Source organism: Pyrgilauda ruficollis, unplaced genomic scaffold (genome assembly GCF_017590135.1).
Source record: "Pyrgilauda ruficollis isolate IOZ18807 unplaced genomic scaffold, ASM1759013v1 scaffold56, whole genome shotgun sequence".
Lineage (NCBI taxonomy): Eukaryota > Metazoa > Chordata > Aves > Passeriformes > Passeridae > Pyrgilauda > Pyrgilauda ruficollis.
In genome coordinates, this window is record NW_024527266.1 from 3,670,409 (window position 1) to 3,686,873 (window position 16,465).

Below are 16,465 nucleotides of genomic sequence, written 5' to 3' on the forward strand. Positions count from 1 at the left end.
AGCCAGCTTTTTCCCCACAGTTAATTATCCTCATGACAGCTCCACACACAGCTGCTTGTGTTAGGCCAGCTCACATGCACTGCAGCAGGCACACAGTGCAGAAGAAGTTTTAGGGAGATATGTGCTGAATACACATTTTGCTCAACTATTTTTTTAAACAGTAGTGTTTCCATTCTTTTAAGAAGCTTTTTTTTTTTTTTTTTTTTTTTTTTTTTTTTACATTTTTTAAATTTTGGAAGTAAGAACAAACTAAAAACAAAAAAAAAGGGAATTGTTCTTTGAACTGTTCTATACTTACCATTTTTGGCTGCAGATAGTTGAACCTGATCCTGTTACAAGAAATCCCCTCCCACGTGCTATTACCCAATTTCCAGTACACACACTTCAGTACGGTCACTATTTATTTCCACTGTCTGGATCTCATATATCCAAGTGACCTTTCCTCCTATGCAGACAACAGGAAAAGAACTCAACAGAGGAAGCACAGAGTTAAAAGAACAGCACCAGGAGCTATAATCAGAGGGCAGGGAAAGGAGAAGTGAACTCCTGCCTGTGCTGGCATCAAGCAGCTGCTGCTTGGGTCAGACAGGCCCCTTGTAATCAACTCCTGAGCTTAACCAAAGCTTGGCATTAGTCCTTCTCCTTACTTGTTTTTTTTTTTTTTTTTTTTTCTCCAAGATGAAAAAAGGGAACACATTTTCCATCTTTTTAGGTAAGGGGCAGGATAAGGCAATGGGAGAGCCACCCAAGAAGCACATTTAGAGTGGTTTAGTCAGGAAGTTTCTGAAACAACACTCCCACCTGCAGGGCCTTCTGTTTGTTACAGCTGGGAACTTAGTGGCAGTCGCAGAGAAAACAACTTCCCTTCAACCCAGCACCACAAGCCCATGCTCAGATTTTAATTTGATGCCAAGACTAACATCTGGGACACAAGCCCTCCTGGCTACAGGACCTGGACTACAGGACTCAGCAGCGGTGCCCCGATGGCATGGGTAAATCTCATGGGGACACTCAGCTATAAACATTCAAAGGATAACTTTCTCCGTGTGAGAACTACTCCTTGGAGAAAGGGAAGATTGTGAGTAGCCAAAATGGAGGAGTCATCTCCATTCCAGCCTGCATTCTTTGAAGGCCTAAGCATGTCAGAGAGATGATTTAATTATGTGTTAACATGAAATGGAGAGGCCATTCACACAACTGAGTCATCCTAAAGAGAGGAATGCTTGGATCACAGCAATGACACAGCTCATCTTCATCACCTGTCACAATAATCACTACTACAAAGGCAAAGAGAGACAGTGTCTGCAACAAGTATTTAATCAAATGACTTATAAAAAGTTTTTGCAATGACTGACAGACCTGACGGGCTGTAATCAGAACCCAAACTGCAGGGTTACTCAAGTTTAACAGTCTTTCAAAGCATCCTTCCCTTCTTAATGCTGGTTCAAAACATTTCTCCATTCAGATACAGTACTTTCAATACTCCTGGCCAAATAACACAGGTAGCAGGAGCCTTATATCCTGTGGAAGGGGGAAAAAGGTTTTTATTTGGCTTGGTCCACCCTTCTACATCAAGAATGCACGACATGCTGGCTGCAGGAAGATAATTATAAGGATAACACACCTCAGAGTCAAGAGCACCTCTGTGGCTTTAGCTGGCCAGTGACAAGCTCTGCCCACATGCAGAGCTGCTCTGCAAGTCCAACACAGAGGCACATCCCCCGTGTGCCATCTCAAACACGCCAAGGAAATGCCCAGGCCTGAGAGCCAGACTGGAGAGGCTGCAGAAAGACTGGAGCTGCAAGAATCCCTGTCACGATGTTTATGGGATCCCAAAGTATTCCCTCTCAAATTTACGGAAATCTTCCTCAGTAAACACAGTGCCTTCTGGCTTCTTCTTTTCTCTCTTCTCTGGAGGCTGATCTTTGGACTTCCTGCCTCTGTTCTGAGCAAGAACCTTCAGACAATACAGAAATGGAAAAAACAACAGTCATTGTTATCCAGACCAAATCACAAAACAGTGATTTTCAAGCTCACCTGCAGCATCCCTGTTGTTCTACAAGAGCCCTGCTATTTTCCAGAGTGCCCCCAAAGAAAAGTGAGAGGCAAACCACTGACGTTAACCAAAGCAGGTCACTGGGACAACAGCAGATACCAACTTGTTATTCAGAGTCAAATATGAAAACTATTTTCTAGTAATTGTCACAGAGATAAGAATATGGATTTCAATTCAGAACTTTCTGAAACTATTACCTTCTTTTTTATCTCCTCTCTCCATGACACAAACCCAAACCCCAACAAGTTGGTGGAATTTCCTCAGCATTTTCTTATACACTGTCACCTCCTGTCACAATCTCCAGCCTCAGAAACACTGGCCTAAACCACTTTCTCTGTTTATGTAAGTTAACAGTCTATATCTCATAAAAACAGCCCAAGATTCCAGCACTGTCACCTATTCTTCTCTTCAAATCCTGGCACGAGACTACCTTTTGGGGAAGACCATTCAAGAAATTCTCAAGTTATGAGAAAAACCATTTAGGAAGCTGAGTAATTCCCATTAGATGAGCCAGCAGCACATCTGCTTCCTCGTTAATCAGCCTCTAGCTACAGAGAGGCCAGTTTGATCGACAGTAATAAGAAGGTCTGAACCAGGGCATCTTTGCCAGCTGAAACTATGAAATATTTTTGGTAATTAAGAAAAGCCAACAGCTGTCAGGATATTTTGAGGAACCTGATGTAGTGGGTGGCATTCCTGCCAATGGCAGGGTGGATGATGAACTGGATGATTTTTCAAGGTCCCTTCCCACCCAAACTGTTCTATGATTCTATGATTTTGACTAGTATCAGAGAACATCATAGGGGGCAACGTATCAACAACAGTTTAAAGCTTATTTTGCCAGGGCACACAGAAATTCCTCAAGGCCATCTGCAGACAGAAACTTAACTTGACTCTCTTGTGTAAGGCATAAATCCGGAAGATCCAGGGATGAGTCCCATTCCCCCGTGTTTCAGGGGGAAACAGACGCCCCCACCACCAAAAGAAACTACAGTCTTACTTGTTCTGTGACGGCTTTGTCTGCAACACGTCGTCCCTTTAGCATGTACTGCAGGTTTTCTCTCAAGTGATTCACAGGTTTTTTCTTATGGTACTCCTCTGGGGCAAAGCAGAAAGCGACAAAACGCATTAGCTGCTCATCCAGGCAGCTCACGAGAAGAGATAAAGGAGGATCAGCAAAGCCCCGGGAGAAAGAGGAGGAAGACACGGCTACAGCTCAGGGACAGGAGTGCGCCCCCGAATGAGGCTGTGTTTGAAGTGAGCGACACCAAGAGGGCGTGCAGGAGAATGGGACGGGATGGGATGGACACGGCCACCGGCAGCGTGGCCACGGGACACCACAAGGCCCCCGGTGCGAGGGCTGTGGAGGGGTCGGGACTCACCTATCGCCGACTTCACCACCCTGCCCTTCACCGTGGCCTTGCTCCTGCCGGGCTCCGGGGCCCTCTTCCTCCGCCTCGCCGCTCCCGCCGCCCTGGGGCCCGCCCGGCCTCGCTGGAGTCCCGGCGGCGCCTTCGCCCGGCCTGCAACGGGAAGAGGCACGGAGTCACTGCGGCCGTACCGGGGAGCCCCCCGTGCCCGCCCAGCCCCGGCCCCGCGGGCTCACCCGGCGGCTCCAGCAGCTCCAGGCCGCGGCGCAGCAGCGATGCCGACATGGCCGCGCCGCCCCGCCCCGCCCCGCCCCGCGCGGCCGGCGGGAGCGCGGCCCGCCCTGAGGGCCGGCTGCGGGGGGACGGGCTCTGTCCGTGACGCGGCACACGCGGCCGGGGCCGGCTGCTGAAACAGGCATTTTCACCGCAAAACGAGACGGAATTGCTCCGCGGTTAGGGCGGCAGAGCGCCGGAACAGGCTGCACGGGAGAGGTCGTGGAGTCTCTGGAGCCATTCAAAATCATCTGGATATGTTCCTGTGTCATCTGCTCTAGGTGACCCTGAGTTGGCAGGCACTGGGGCTAAATTATGTGACTGTCTTAAGCCAGGATGTTCTTTGATGCAAGATCTTTGAATACTTTCAATGCTAATCAGCAAGAAAAAAGACTTAATCGGTGTAACAGGCAGCGGCCAGCGCCCCTTAGTGAAGGACATCCAGGAACTAAGAGACTTGAAGGATGTAGTGAGTCAGGATGTTCTGTATCAGTAGAACTGATAGCAGTTAGGATCCCTTACTCAAGGAACTATATCCTGGAACTAACAACCTTTTAGGATGTAGTAAATCAAGATGTTGATGTATGTCTTGGTAAAATACTCAAGGTCAGTTTATGTTCTCTATAATAGTAAAAGTCATGCTGAAAGGTCAAAAAGACCCTTCCCAGGTGAAGGCCCTTCCCCTGAGCCTGCACAGAGATTAACTGGGGTTATGGAATTACTCCTACCAACTCGTCACAACACAGGGGCTGTAACTGGAAAGTTACAAACCCTGAAGTTCTGTGTATAAATGATGGTGTGGACAGTCTGGTGGGTGTGCTTGGTTTGGGGAATGTCACCGAGCACCTGGGTTCACACAGCTCTGAAATAAATAAATCAAGTCTCTCCTAAGTGTGTAATTATTGGCTTGTTGCACCCCAGGCAATGAATCTGATTTTGTGGACAACACAAGGAGTCCTGCCATGTCAGGAGTCATCACAGGCCAGGATGAAAGGGGATGGTGTCATGTTTTGTCTCAGCAAGGCCCCAAAATCCAGCTTTAACTGTGCTAGACTCATCAGGGCGAGAGGTTGACTCTGCCATAAATTGCATATATTATTCAGGATTACTTTAGTCTATTTTTTTAAAGCTCTCTTCTCCAGTTTTCACCCCTCTAGAGACTTCATGCTAATATCTGCTAAATTTAGCTATCATTTGAATAAAGCTTATTCAATTACAGCCAGTGCTGCCAGTAACGAGCTGACACTGGAGGAGGAAAGCGGTTTATTCTCCCACAAAAGTGTCCTGCAGGGAGAAGGGGATACAAATGGCTCTCATTGTTTCTCATAGTCATGGTCTGTAACAGGGACCAATAACAGTTAAACCTCTGTGTATTAAAAGACAGTAATTCTCTGGAAATTGTTCTCCAGCCCCTGCAGATGTCGCCTCAATGCCTGTCTTTTATTGTTCCTTCTGAATCCCTGCCTGGATGGGTGTCAGCATCCTGTGTCAGTTTCTGCTAGAGCTGCTAATTCATTTTTCTGGACAGGATGTACATGGTGCCTATTCCTGGCTCCAGAGCTCGGGAACCGTTTACTGCTTGTTCAGCATGTCACTTCTCACTCCTAGTTTTCCCTTTAATGACCTATATTTTTTTAAATTGATTTGGAGGGACGGTCACTGGATATGTAATGCAGAACACTTCTCCATTTTCTTGTCTTCTGTTAGTAGCTGGTGGAAAATTGAACCGGTTCAGCTCTTATTCCCTGCCAGATTTGTCCTTCCAGTTGTGTGAAAGTTCACAAAGTTACAAATAGGTTATTGTAGCTTTGTGAAGAAGCTGAACAAGCCATGAGTTAACAGCCTATTGCTGAAATTGAAGAAAGCAATAAAGAATATTATAGTCAGCAGAAAAGTTGTTTCTGCTTGTATATGCACATTATCTTCATCTTGGTCAGAGTGAGATAAATGATAGCTGCCAACGCCATAGGGAAGGTATTTTCAAAATACTTCATCAGTCACACACTCTCTTTTAGCCCCTAAAGTACAATTTACAGGTTCTGTGAAAGCTGTTCATGGTTTTATATCACACGGTATATTCAAGACAGCTTATTCTACTGATTAAACACCGTGTTTGTATAATTTATTAGGAACACCTAATACATTGTTACACGTGCTTTGTGTCAGAATGGTCAACCTCACAAATGCCTTATGCAGGCATCTGATGGAAAAACATATGTTTTGCCAACACTGCAAAACATGTTTAGCAAATTAGTGTGATAGAAGCTGCACCGATGTGTTACCCTGTTCATGGAACACATATTCCCTTTTCTACCTCAAAAGTAAACCATTACCATCTAATTTCCATTTCTGTTGTGCCAATTAATAACACTCTCAGTTATGTAGGTGTCTCAGAAAGTCTGAGTCCCTTTTTATTAAATACCTTCAGTAGCAAGGACCCATAATGCAGACAACTCCTCCTTTGACCAGCAAGGCTGGGCGCAGACTTGCTGTGATTTTAGTCAGCAATTACCTGCAGAATAAAATTTAATGAGCACACAGGGGTCACTTTGCTGAAGAGGGAAGGCAAGGCACTTTCTTTAACTGCATCCACAGTCAGAGTCTGGTCAGGCTCTTGAAACTGGTTAGTTCACCAAGAGGTTAAATGGACACACACTTTGTGGTTTGACATATTCCCCAGGCTTGCATCTGTTGCCAAAGATCATGGTCTAACATAGGCTGTGGGACTTTTAACACTTGGCGAAATCACGTACCTATTATTAATACATTATGTTTCTTCATCTCCTTTTAACAGGATCTGACAGCTTTTCTTAGGGCATGATTGTTGCTGTTTCTCCTGACTGTGTTCTGGCAGCAGCTGTGCTTGGTCTTACCAGACGTGGTGATTTCAGCATCTGTCCTGTTCCTGCTGGGTGGCTCTGGTACAACCAACACCTGCCACACTCATGCAGACAGAGGTGCAGAGTCTTCCTTTGCTCTTTGACCTTAATAGAGAAGTATGCTCATATCTGCTCCCTGCACTGCAAAACAAGATAAATTTGTTGGCTTATATTAGGAATGTAAAATCATCTCTTAATATGAACTGGGTTTTGCCTGTGTAGTATATGTTACTTCTACTATAGCTGTAGAATGTAGGCATTTGGATCACATCATGTCTTCTCCATGTTGCAAACTGCAAAATATCCTCTGCTGACTTCAGATTAAGTCAGCTGCCTGTTTCTGATCAATCTGCTTTGTGCTGAGCACAGCATATGAAATGCTGTATTTCTCTTTGCAGGAGCTTCCATGGCTTTATCAGTCTCTCAGTGGTGATATACTCCTTGTGTCATCATGATATATACATTTAACTATGCCTTTCTTTTACTCAGTCACTGTTGAAAGCAACTGAGTAGGCCCTACAAATAGCTTTTTCCAGACTAGTATGTACCATTAAAAACTTAATGTTATAAGATTTTGTCTGTGTCAGTACAAAAAAAAAAAAAAAAAAAAATCAGTATTTCATTATACTATTTTAAGGCCTCTGTTCAAATTAAAATTTCATCCAAGATGAATAAAATTAAAATTTCACTGCTTTGCAATCCCTCAAAAATCAGTTCAGTTAGCTCTTTGAAGCACTTTGGGGACAGAATGAATGCCAAATGGTCTTCATTTAAATATATAACATCCAAATAAATCACTATCTTAGAGCCTGAATAATCTGAGTTCAGACGGCAAAAGCCACAGGTGCTGCATTTCAGATTGAGAATGCCTTTCTTTCTGAGATTTAAGATGTCTTCAAAAGCTTCCTGGTGCTAATGTTCATGTTTTATTGCTTCCTTTAAATCTCATGCCTCACTGGGTAGCTGGCTTTTCAAGTACTAAATAACCCAGCCTACAGATCAGTTGGGAGTTTTAAGTAACTTCCATATGTGAATATTATCAGTTCACTTTCTGCTTGCTTTCTTATGGCACTGAAAAATGGTAATTTTTCCTGCTTGAACATGCGGATAAAATTCCTGGTTCATCTTGGAACAGCTATTATTTCCCTGTTATTCTGGGCTTTGGAAGACATCTGATTTAGCTCGTTCCACCTTACTATTCTGTGTCACATGCTAACAAAGATGTACCTGATATTTATGTCTAATCATACTGCTGTCTGTGGCAGTTCATAATAGCTGTCTGTTTGCTCTTACTTTATGTTCCAGCTTCTGGATTCAGGGGGTTATGTAGGAGTCTCAGTCTGAAGGAATGTTGTGAAGGATGTGAGGAGACAGAAGCTAAGGGCAGCATTAGAAGTAAAATATAACAAACACAAGCATTTATTTAGTTTAGGGCTTTTAAAAAAACCACAGTTTTATGATTTTGGGAAATGGGATCCTGATGTCTGAACACTTGGTACAGTCCACACTGACACATATCTCTGTATTGTCTCTTCCAAATGAATAAGATTGATTTTCAAGCTCATTCATAGCAGATTTTCACCTCAGCAAGTTTTTTCATATGTGGATTATGGAATGTGCTTTGCTTTAAGCAGCTGTCCAGTTTTACCACTTCCCATATTCTGTATTTTCTCTTGAACAGTAATACCCAATGCTGCTGTCATTAATATTTAGCTGTGTTTGCTAACTTGAAGCAGTTTGTGCTGTGGCCACCGTTCCTACAAAGAGCCATGGATCACTGTACCTCAAGTGCACGGGAACCTTTGTCCTTTAACAGTGTGACATGCCTTTGAAAAGCAATTTAACTTTCCAGCCTACTGAATTTGAACAAGGGCTGGGCAACACTTTGATTCATACACTTGCATGGATAATATCTAGTTATTTTAGACTGATACAAAGTCTTTTATTCTGTTGGTTTTATTTTTTTTTTTTAATTTTAATTCAGTGCAGACATCTACCTCTTCTATTCACTTTTCAGTGACCTGTTCCAGTTCACCAAAAATCTGGCTCTGCCTTGCATGGGCCTGTGGATAATGTTGGAGCAGGTTAAGATTAAATCAGCTTCCCACTGTACAAGATTCTGTAGCAAAAAATGAACTCTGCCCCTGAAAGAGACATCCTATACAGAAGAGATAAGGAAGCACAAAGATTAAGCAACTCTCGATGTCCTTGTCCTCTATCTGTTGTTTTCTTTTGCCCCAAATGGAAAGAGAACAAGTATCAGTAGCTCTGCTGGTACTGTAGGACCCCACTTTATAGATAGAGGAAATATTTTTAAGTACATAAAATGTTGTGTTTGGAAAAAAAAAGGGCTTAGAATACCAGAAGAATACTTTGCTAGTAATACCAGAAATATACTTTGCTAGTAATAATTTATATAAAATACAGAGTTGATGTCACAAGGTTTTTGTGGCCAGAAAAATGGGTTTGGGCATCCAGACTCACAAAAATGCCTGAAAGTCCAGTGCCCTCATACTTTCTATTTTTCCCTGAAGGGAAAATTCTCTTCAGAAGAGCATCTGCTGGTCTTGCACACCTCCTAGAGTGGAGCAGGCAAAATAGTTCTGCAGCTAGAGGGGAATGATTTCTCTCTCTGTTTCCCACTGCTATCCTTAAATGTCAAAAGGATGAAGGAGAAGAAGGATCCTAGGGCTCAGAGGGATTGACTTTGCCCTGTTCCTTCTGTGGGCCATGGACATGGTTTCTGGGTGTTCCTCCTACCCTCCCCCACCTTCTTCATTCCTGCAGAATTGGCTCTGGGAGAAAAGGGCAGACCTCACTGCCACCATTTCCCTCAGTTTGAAAGACCTAAACCTACCCTGCTGTAGTTGCTTTTCTCTTTCCCTAAGAACCTAGGAGAAGATGCTAAAGATCCTTAGAAGCAGGGATGGGCCTAAGTGAACAAAATATACGGGAGCTGTGGAACTGCTAAATGCTGGAGAACAGGTGTGACAGATGGCAGACACAGGAAGGGGCAAAGGCAGGGCTTGGAGAGAGTACAAGTTTGGTTTATAGACTTTCAGGCTGAATGAAAAGCATTGTAGACAAGTGAGCAAATTGTGGACAACACTTACTGCCACGTACACATTGGGAATGATTGCAAACTTGAGAGATTTAGGTCCCTATCTTGCTTATTGGGGATCTGGCTTGTTAATTTTTGTGGTTTTGTGTCACTGGCACTGTTGGATCAGAAGTTTAGAGCTGTTTCATTCTGCTTCTAGAATTGATCTTTCCTTTTTAAATTGGAGACTGACCTCTCTGGTTGACACCTGGCCTTCTTTTGTTTCACTTTTGGCTTTCCATTTACTCTTTATTTCTTCCTTACTGTGTTTGTTTCCTGCTTTGTGACTTTCTTTTGTGTTTTAGTCAGAAATACAGGTCTTCTATGCCAGAATCTGAGAAATTCACCCCATAAAAACTCCCCACTGAATACAGAGAAAATGGACAGAAACTGAAATGAGGATTTTGTGGCAAGGTTCAGTATATAACATTTTTAAACTAGAGGATTTATAAAAAGGGAGTAGTGGTTCTCTGTTCTGGAAATATTGTGGACTTTGATGAAATAACATCTTGTTTCCTCCAGGAAGGATGTATTTTGTCCTGGTTACAGCGGAATTAATGATTTCTCATGTAAAGAGCTTGGAAATACACAGAGAAGATGTTGCATTAGAGCTGAGAGCTTATGTGTCCTCATGCTCTGTAGATGCGAAATTGGGAATGTCAGTGGCTGCTTTCAAAGCTGTGACAGAGAGGTGGAAGGCTCTGAGTTTTGTTCCCAGCCTCTCTGCTCCTTAGAATGTTTACAAGCCCCAGAGCTGGCTCAGAATGCAGCAAAGTTTAGCTAGTTATGCTTGTCATCAATTATTAAGGGTTTGGAGACAGGAGGTGGGCTGGGGCCATCACGGGTTTTGCTGCCTTAGGCAGGCCTTGTTAGAGGATGTCTGTGCTGCTTGGTGCAGAGCTGAGCCAGGGGAGCTGGGGCAGCATTGCCTGCTCCTGCTGCAGCCCCTGCCTGCTCTGTCCTCTGCTGGCACAGCCTCATCTTCCCGTGGCTGCAGCTATGTCACGCATGTCCCTGCTTCAGTTGCTAAAGGTGGGACATCTCCCCTGCTATTCCCCACTCCCTTCAGATTTGAAGGGCTGGATGTTTATAGCTGCAACACTCACTGTGGTTTCCTAATTTCTGGGATTTTTTTTTTCAGTATTGCTCAGAACTGCACAGAATAATTTGTGAGGTTTCTCAGATCAAGGGAAGATATTCTGTCCGGTGGCTGGCATGCTGCATTCGTCAGTGTAGTGCCAGGCCTCTCTCTCTCTGCATTCTGCCTTTGTAATTTTTTTTTCTATCTCCTTTTTCCCCCTTTCCTTCCTTTGTGCTCTCTCTCTCTAATAGCTGTATTTTGTCTTTCCTTGTCTTATTCCCTGCTTCCTTGACTGCTGTCTCTTTTTACTGTTTTTGCTTCTCCAAACAGGATCTGCAATTTCTGAGGCCGTGGGAGGGTGACAGTTCAACCTGACTTTTTACTATTTATTCTCAACTCCCAGCAGTTGAGTCTCTCTAAATGATATGTTTGGGTCTCTCCTCTCCTCCTTCCTTTTCACTCTTCTCTCTTCAGCACAGTACAAGGACTAAAGCAGGTACTTGGGGTACCCTCTCTCTTGGGGTGCAGGGGCAGCCCTGGAGGTGCTGGGTACCAGACACCCATACACTGTGACTTGTGACCCCTGCGGGCCAGGCTGCCTTTGCCAAGGCCACATCTCCTGCTCTGCCTCGGTCCCCTGAAGTCCGGGAACAAATGCCAGCGGGAGACGAGGCTGCTGCCATTCCTTGCAAGGGTGCATGGTGCCACTAGGGCTCTCCTCACTAGATGTCACTGTGAGGCTGAGTTTTGCCTGCCACAAGCACTGCAACCAGGAGACACAGGTGTTGAGTGATGAGTTTTAGGAAGGCCTTGCCAGAAGCAGGGGGGAGGGCATGGAAGAGATTTTCAGGACAAACGTGGAGTTGTTGTAGCTTTTACCCATCCCTGACAAGTTTTGGGAACAGAACCAGCAAGATACACAGGAACTTTGGGGTGCAAATCCATGCCACTGCCATGGAGCACACATCCTGTGCGACAGTCATCAGGGCATTAGGGTGACTTTGGTCTGAGTCGTGCTCATCTCCTGTTGGTCACCACACCGGTTGGGCAGGGAGTCTCTTGCTAATTAGTGCTCTGCCCTGGATTGCTGTTTACTGTCCCATCTGCCAGCACCCCTGTGTAGCCCTGGCCCCAGCAGAGCTTTGTACTCCGAGTGGCCGTGGTGCTGCCTCTGTGTCAGGGCTGCTGTGGGGAGGATCCCTGGGAGGCACCATGGTAGCCCCCAAACACGGTGGGGATGAGCGGTGGAGGGAGGCTTGCCAGGGGCTGGGCTTGTGTTGTGTCTGGTGCTCCATGTGTGGAGATGTGAGGCTTGACTTCATGTTTTCAGAAGGCTGGTTTATTATATTATGATATATATTATGTTAAAATACTACATTAAAATTATACTAAAAGAATAGAGAGAAAAGATCATCAGAAGGCTAGAAAGAACAGGAATAGAATGCATAACAAAATCCTGTGACTGCTCACAGCCTCAACACAGGTGGCTGTGCTTGGTCATCAAGTGAAAACAATCCACATGGACCAATCACAGATGCACCTGTGGCATTCCACAGCAGCAGATAGTTATTGTTTACATTTCTCTGCTGAGGCTCCTCAGCTTTCCAGGAGGGAAAAATCCTAGCAAAGGATTTTTCATAAAATATCATGACTACAGGTTTGTCTCTAAGGAAGCTAGGTGGCTGGAGCCATGGGCCCCTGTTGCTGAAGATGTGGGGCATCAGTGCAAGGTGGGCCTTTTATCTCTTGAGCTTTACTCCCAGCACTTGAATTCATCTAAATCAAAAGGCCATCTCTTTCCTTTCTTGTATTCATTGCTCTGCTTTTTGTTCCTTAAACTTTGTAAACTGGACCCTGGGATCATGTCTGCAACCTTTGAGAAGTCCCTACTGAGCAGAACCTGTAAACTGTGTCCTAAGGGAGAGTAGCTAACTAATAAATGCCCCATGAACCATTGTATCAGCGGCACAGATGGTATTTAGGAGAGTTAGTTTGTTTCATTTTTAAGTTAATCCACTGCAATTTGAACAAGGGTTATGTGGATAGCCATCAGCTCCAGGGAAGTGTTTTGGTCTGGTTGGGTGTAGCTGTACAGCCTCTTGTCTCACTGGGAACACTGTGATTTATTTTGGGATGAGAACACACCCCATATACATGTCAGCATCCATGTGGGTTTCTACCTGGGTGTACTTGCACAGAAGGCGAAGTGCCATGCAGGCACAGTGTGCGAGCTGCTCAGCTGGTGTCGTGCAGCCAGATCACTGTGTAGGGTTCGGGTGGCTGTAGGGGACTCTGTGTGTTTGTGTGCAGCCTGGCTGTGTGCATTTACACGGGCAGCAGTGCTAGAGAGGATGGCAGAGCAACTGGATCCAAACCACCAGGACCTGCAGCCCTTGTGGCCGGCCAAATTGGTGGGGAGCCCCAGAGACTTCCCCACTGCACTCACCTTGCCCTGCTCTTTTAGCTGTGTGCTGCACTGGAGGCTGAATCCAGCTCCACTTGTTCCTGTGCCAAGGCACATTAACAGTCACTTCATCACAGTGCAGCCCAATTAATATTTGATTCTAGTGAATGAAGGAGGGCAGAGATTAAATGGGGTTGCTAGCTGGGGTGGTGGGAGTGGTGAAAGGCAGACATGCTCTTTTTTGTGCAGCCCAGAGGAGTAGGACTAAAAGGCTTTCCAGGAGGAGGAATGAGGATTCTACCAGGCTGAATACTGTGTGGGATGATGCAGAAGGAGCAGTGAGCTGCTTGAACCCTCTGGGCCCTAATCATACAGATCTAATAGAGGGGACATGGCTAGTTAGCCAGTGCTGATAGAAGGGGTAGGATTGAAGCAGACCCCTTGGAAAGCTCTCTGCAGGAAGAAAGGGACAGATCCAGGCCACAGAGTTCTGAGGAGCAACTTCTGTGTCATTTACTTGATGCATTGGCAGATAGCAACTCGGTGTCAGTGATGTACTCTCAGTGCTGCTCAGCAGGACATGTGGCTTTGCTTTCACAGCCCAGGCAGGTGAGATGAGGCAGATGGACTCTGCCTTGTGGCAGAGGTGACTCCTGTGCCATCCTCTTGTTTGCAGAGCTGCTTGAAGTCACCTGAAGGCTGGTGGCCCAGCGGGACTCAGCCGGGTCAGGAGAAGCTGGTCTGGGCTGCTGCTACTTTAAAACTCTCCCAGGTGTGATTGTCCCTACCCAAGTATGCATCATTTCACTTCCCAATTGAAAAGCCAAATGAAGTTTCCAGACAGTTTGCAGTTTTTCTGATTCACTTATTTACTTTTCTTCTGTTCTTTCCTTTTTTATTTTTAATTTTTTCTTTCTCTCTTCTGTCTGTATTCACTCCTGCCAGCTGCCTGCTTGGAATTTAGTTTGTTTCAAGGGCAGGAGAAATTAATTTTCTGATTTCATATTTGGTGCAGAATAGCTTCTCCCCCTCCTCCATTCCCTTTCCCTGCCTTTTGCTGAAGTAAAGAAGGATGTCTTGGCAATATTTCCTTTTTAAAATCCCTTTCTGCCCTCTTGTAGCTCTTTGGCCTCTTGGCTGACAGTGTGGTATAAGTGCTACCAATGCACTCTTTTCCTGATCCAAAAGCTGGAGAATACACTGTTTGGCATATTGCAGAAAACTGAGTGAGAGCATGTCTCATGACAAATTTAGCTAAAAACAAAAGAAAAATAAATATTAGGACAGTTGAAGGGGTTTTTCATCGTCCCTGGGATATCATCTCAGGGGCTACTGAGCCCCTGGGAGCTGTCAGCATACAGAGAGTATCTCGGGGTCCAGTGTTGGGACAGCAGATATGGGCTGACCCTGACTGGACCTGGGAGGACTGAACAGGAGGACAGCAGCCAGGAGGTGATAGAGCCAGTTTGCAGCAAACATCTGGTAACTCTAACATTTTGTTCTGGAAACTGTGGGGTTTTGCAGTGGATTTCAAAATTTCCCAGCTAGGCATGAAGGAAGTGAAAGCAACTTCCCAGCTCCCACAGCCCAGTGATTTATAGGCTCTGTGCGTGTATGTGCAATAATTTTTGGTAGAGCATATTTGTGAGATGTGGTGTTTATGTTACCTTTTATCAAGGAAGAATCGTTTATCTCAGCATTCTAATTATGTTCCATTAAAATGCAAATTTGGGTTTATGCGTTGAAATTGTCAGTACCATTGCCATGGCAACAGGAGCTTGAGGGAGGGGAATTGGAATAGGTGGGACTCTGCATCTCACTCAAAATCACTCTCAAATATCTCCATGTAATTGAAATACAGTGCCCTTCCCCAGGAATGGTGGCACTTTCCCCCTAGATAATTTGAGGCATCACTGAAGTTCTTCACAGAGTTGTTCTAACAGGGCAAATGTGTGTGGGTCTCCAGGTAACTTCCACCAAAGTGGAAGAGCTGTTGCACAGGTCTGTCAGAAGGAAGTGAATCCTTCCCATTTGAGCCCCCATGTGATGCTTCTTTTGAGGTATCTTGCAGGAAAGAAGGAAGAAGAGATCCCTGATGAGTTCACGAATGTCCACCTGGAAGCCCTTAGATGCTGCCACGGTTACTGGAAGGTTTAAATGTCATCTATGCTTTTAAACCCACTCACCTCCAGTTAAACACCCACTCAGGCTGCCTGTACTGACAATGTCCTTCAGCAGTGAGTTCTCCACATCAGTCATCCTTGATGCAGGATGAGTAGAGCTTTCTCCTTCTCCATGCTGCTGTCTTGGGGCCCTGCTCCTTCCTCTGTTTGTTTTTATGTCAAGATGGTGTGAATCTGTGTCTTCCTCCTCCCTTTACCAAGTACAGATGGAACTCCTGAAGCTTGTCTCCCTCCTGTTTAAGAATCAAGCGAAGGGGTTTAAGGATGCTGGGTGGAAGTGAATGCTGAGAGAGATTGAGACAAGGCTGAGTACATTTTACAGAGGAAAAAATGTGCCTTTCTCTTTTGGCTGTTGACTGAAAATTTTGATGATAAATAAAGCATGGTGAGTTAATTCCCAAACTGCAGTGACAGCTGGGCAGGAAAGACAAGACTAGGTTTGTTTTCTGGCTCCCCATCCCTGATAAGAGGTTTACAAAATCATCTGATTCCTCATCCTGGTTTTGTCAGGGGAATTTTTTCCTGTGCACTGGGAATCTGATTTGCTGATAGTAAAATCTAGATACAGTCTTATGAACCTGGTGATCCAAAGTGCAGTTTCTATTGAGTATAATTGACTTGGATAGCCTGAGGCTGGTTGTCATCCATTTAACAGTAAAATAAGGAGGAAACATTCAGAGCAGGGTTTAGTTCAACCTAGGGAGATCCCAAGCAAGGACTCAGGTACTCTCTCCACTATGAGACAGAGTGGCAAGCTGGAGTGTGTTCAGTGGAGGGCCATGAAGATGGCTTAGGAGTTGTAGCACATAACTTGTAAGGAGATGCTGAGAGTGCTGTCTTTGTTCAGCCTGCAGGAAAGCAATTTAAGGGGGAACTGGCTGATGAGGCAATGGGGGATGTGTGTAGAGAAAATGGAGCTGGACTCTTCCCAGAGGCGCATGTCAACAGGCAGCAAAGACAAGTTGCAGCTTGCAAAATTTCAGCTCTGTATGAAGGAAAACCATAAACATGAGGGTGGATCCGATGTGTGATGGTGACCCAGAGGTATTTTGGAGTCTGCCTCCTTTGAGATACTCAAAACTCAAGCAAACACGGTTCTGAGCTACCTGCTGTGGCCTT

General features: G+C 45.0%; 1 protein-coding gene across 1 annotated transcript; it reads right to left on the reverse strand.

Annotated features, from left to right (window-relative positions):
• Positions 1-1,294: 1,294 nt before the first annotated feature.
• On the reverse strand, positions 1,295-3,758 carry RPS19BP1 (ribosomal protein S19 binding protein 1). The gene is made up of 4 exons (XM_041481688.1): positions 3,663-3,758; positions 3,439-3,579; positions 3,057-3,154; positions 1,295-1,957 (listed from the first exon to the last, which is right to left on the reverse strand). Exons 1-4 carry the CDS (start codon positions 3,709-3,711, stop codon positions 1,823-1,825), a joined length of 423 nt encoding a protein of 140 aa, XP_041337622.1. The 5' UTR covers positions 3,712-3,758; the 3' UTR covers positions 1,295-1,822.
• Positions 3,759-16,465: the final 12,707 nt, after the last annotated feature.

What these genes read in the sequence shown, in the direction of transcription:
- RPS19BP1 (XM_041481688.1), bottom strand. Translation starts at nt 3,711, where the DNA reads ATGTCGGCATCGCTGCTGCGCCGCGGCCTGGAGCTGCTGGAGCCGCCG. An exon ending in GGAGCTGCTGGAGCCGCCGG is followed by an intron (nt 3,580 to 3,662) that starts GTGAGCCCGCGG and finishes TTCCCGTTGCAG; the next exon opens with GCCGGGCGAAGGCGCCGCCG. An exon ending in GGTGGTGAAGTCGGCGATAG is followed by an intron (nt 3,155 to 3,438) that starts GTGAGTCCCGAC and finishes GCTTTGCCCCAG; the next exon opens with AGGAGTACCATAAGAAAAAA.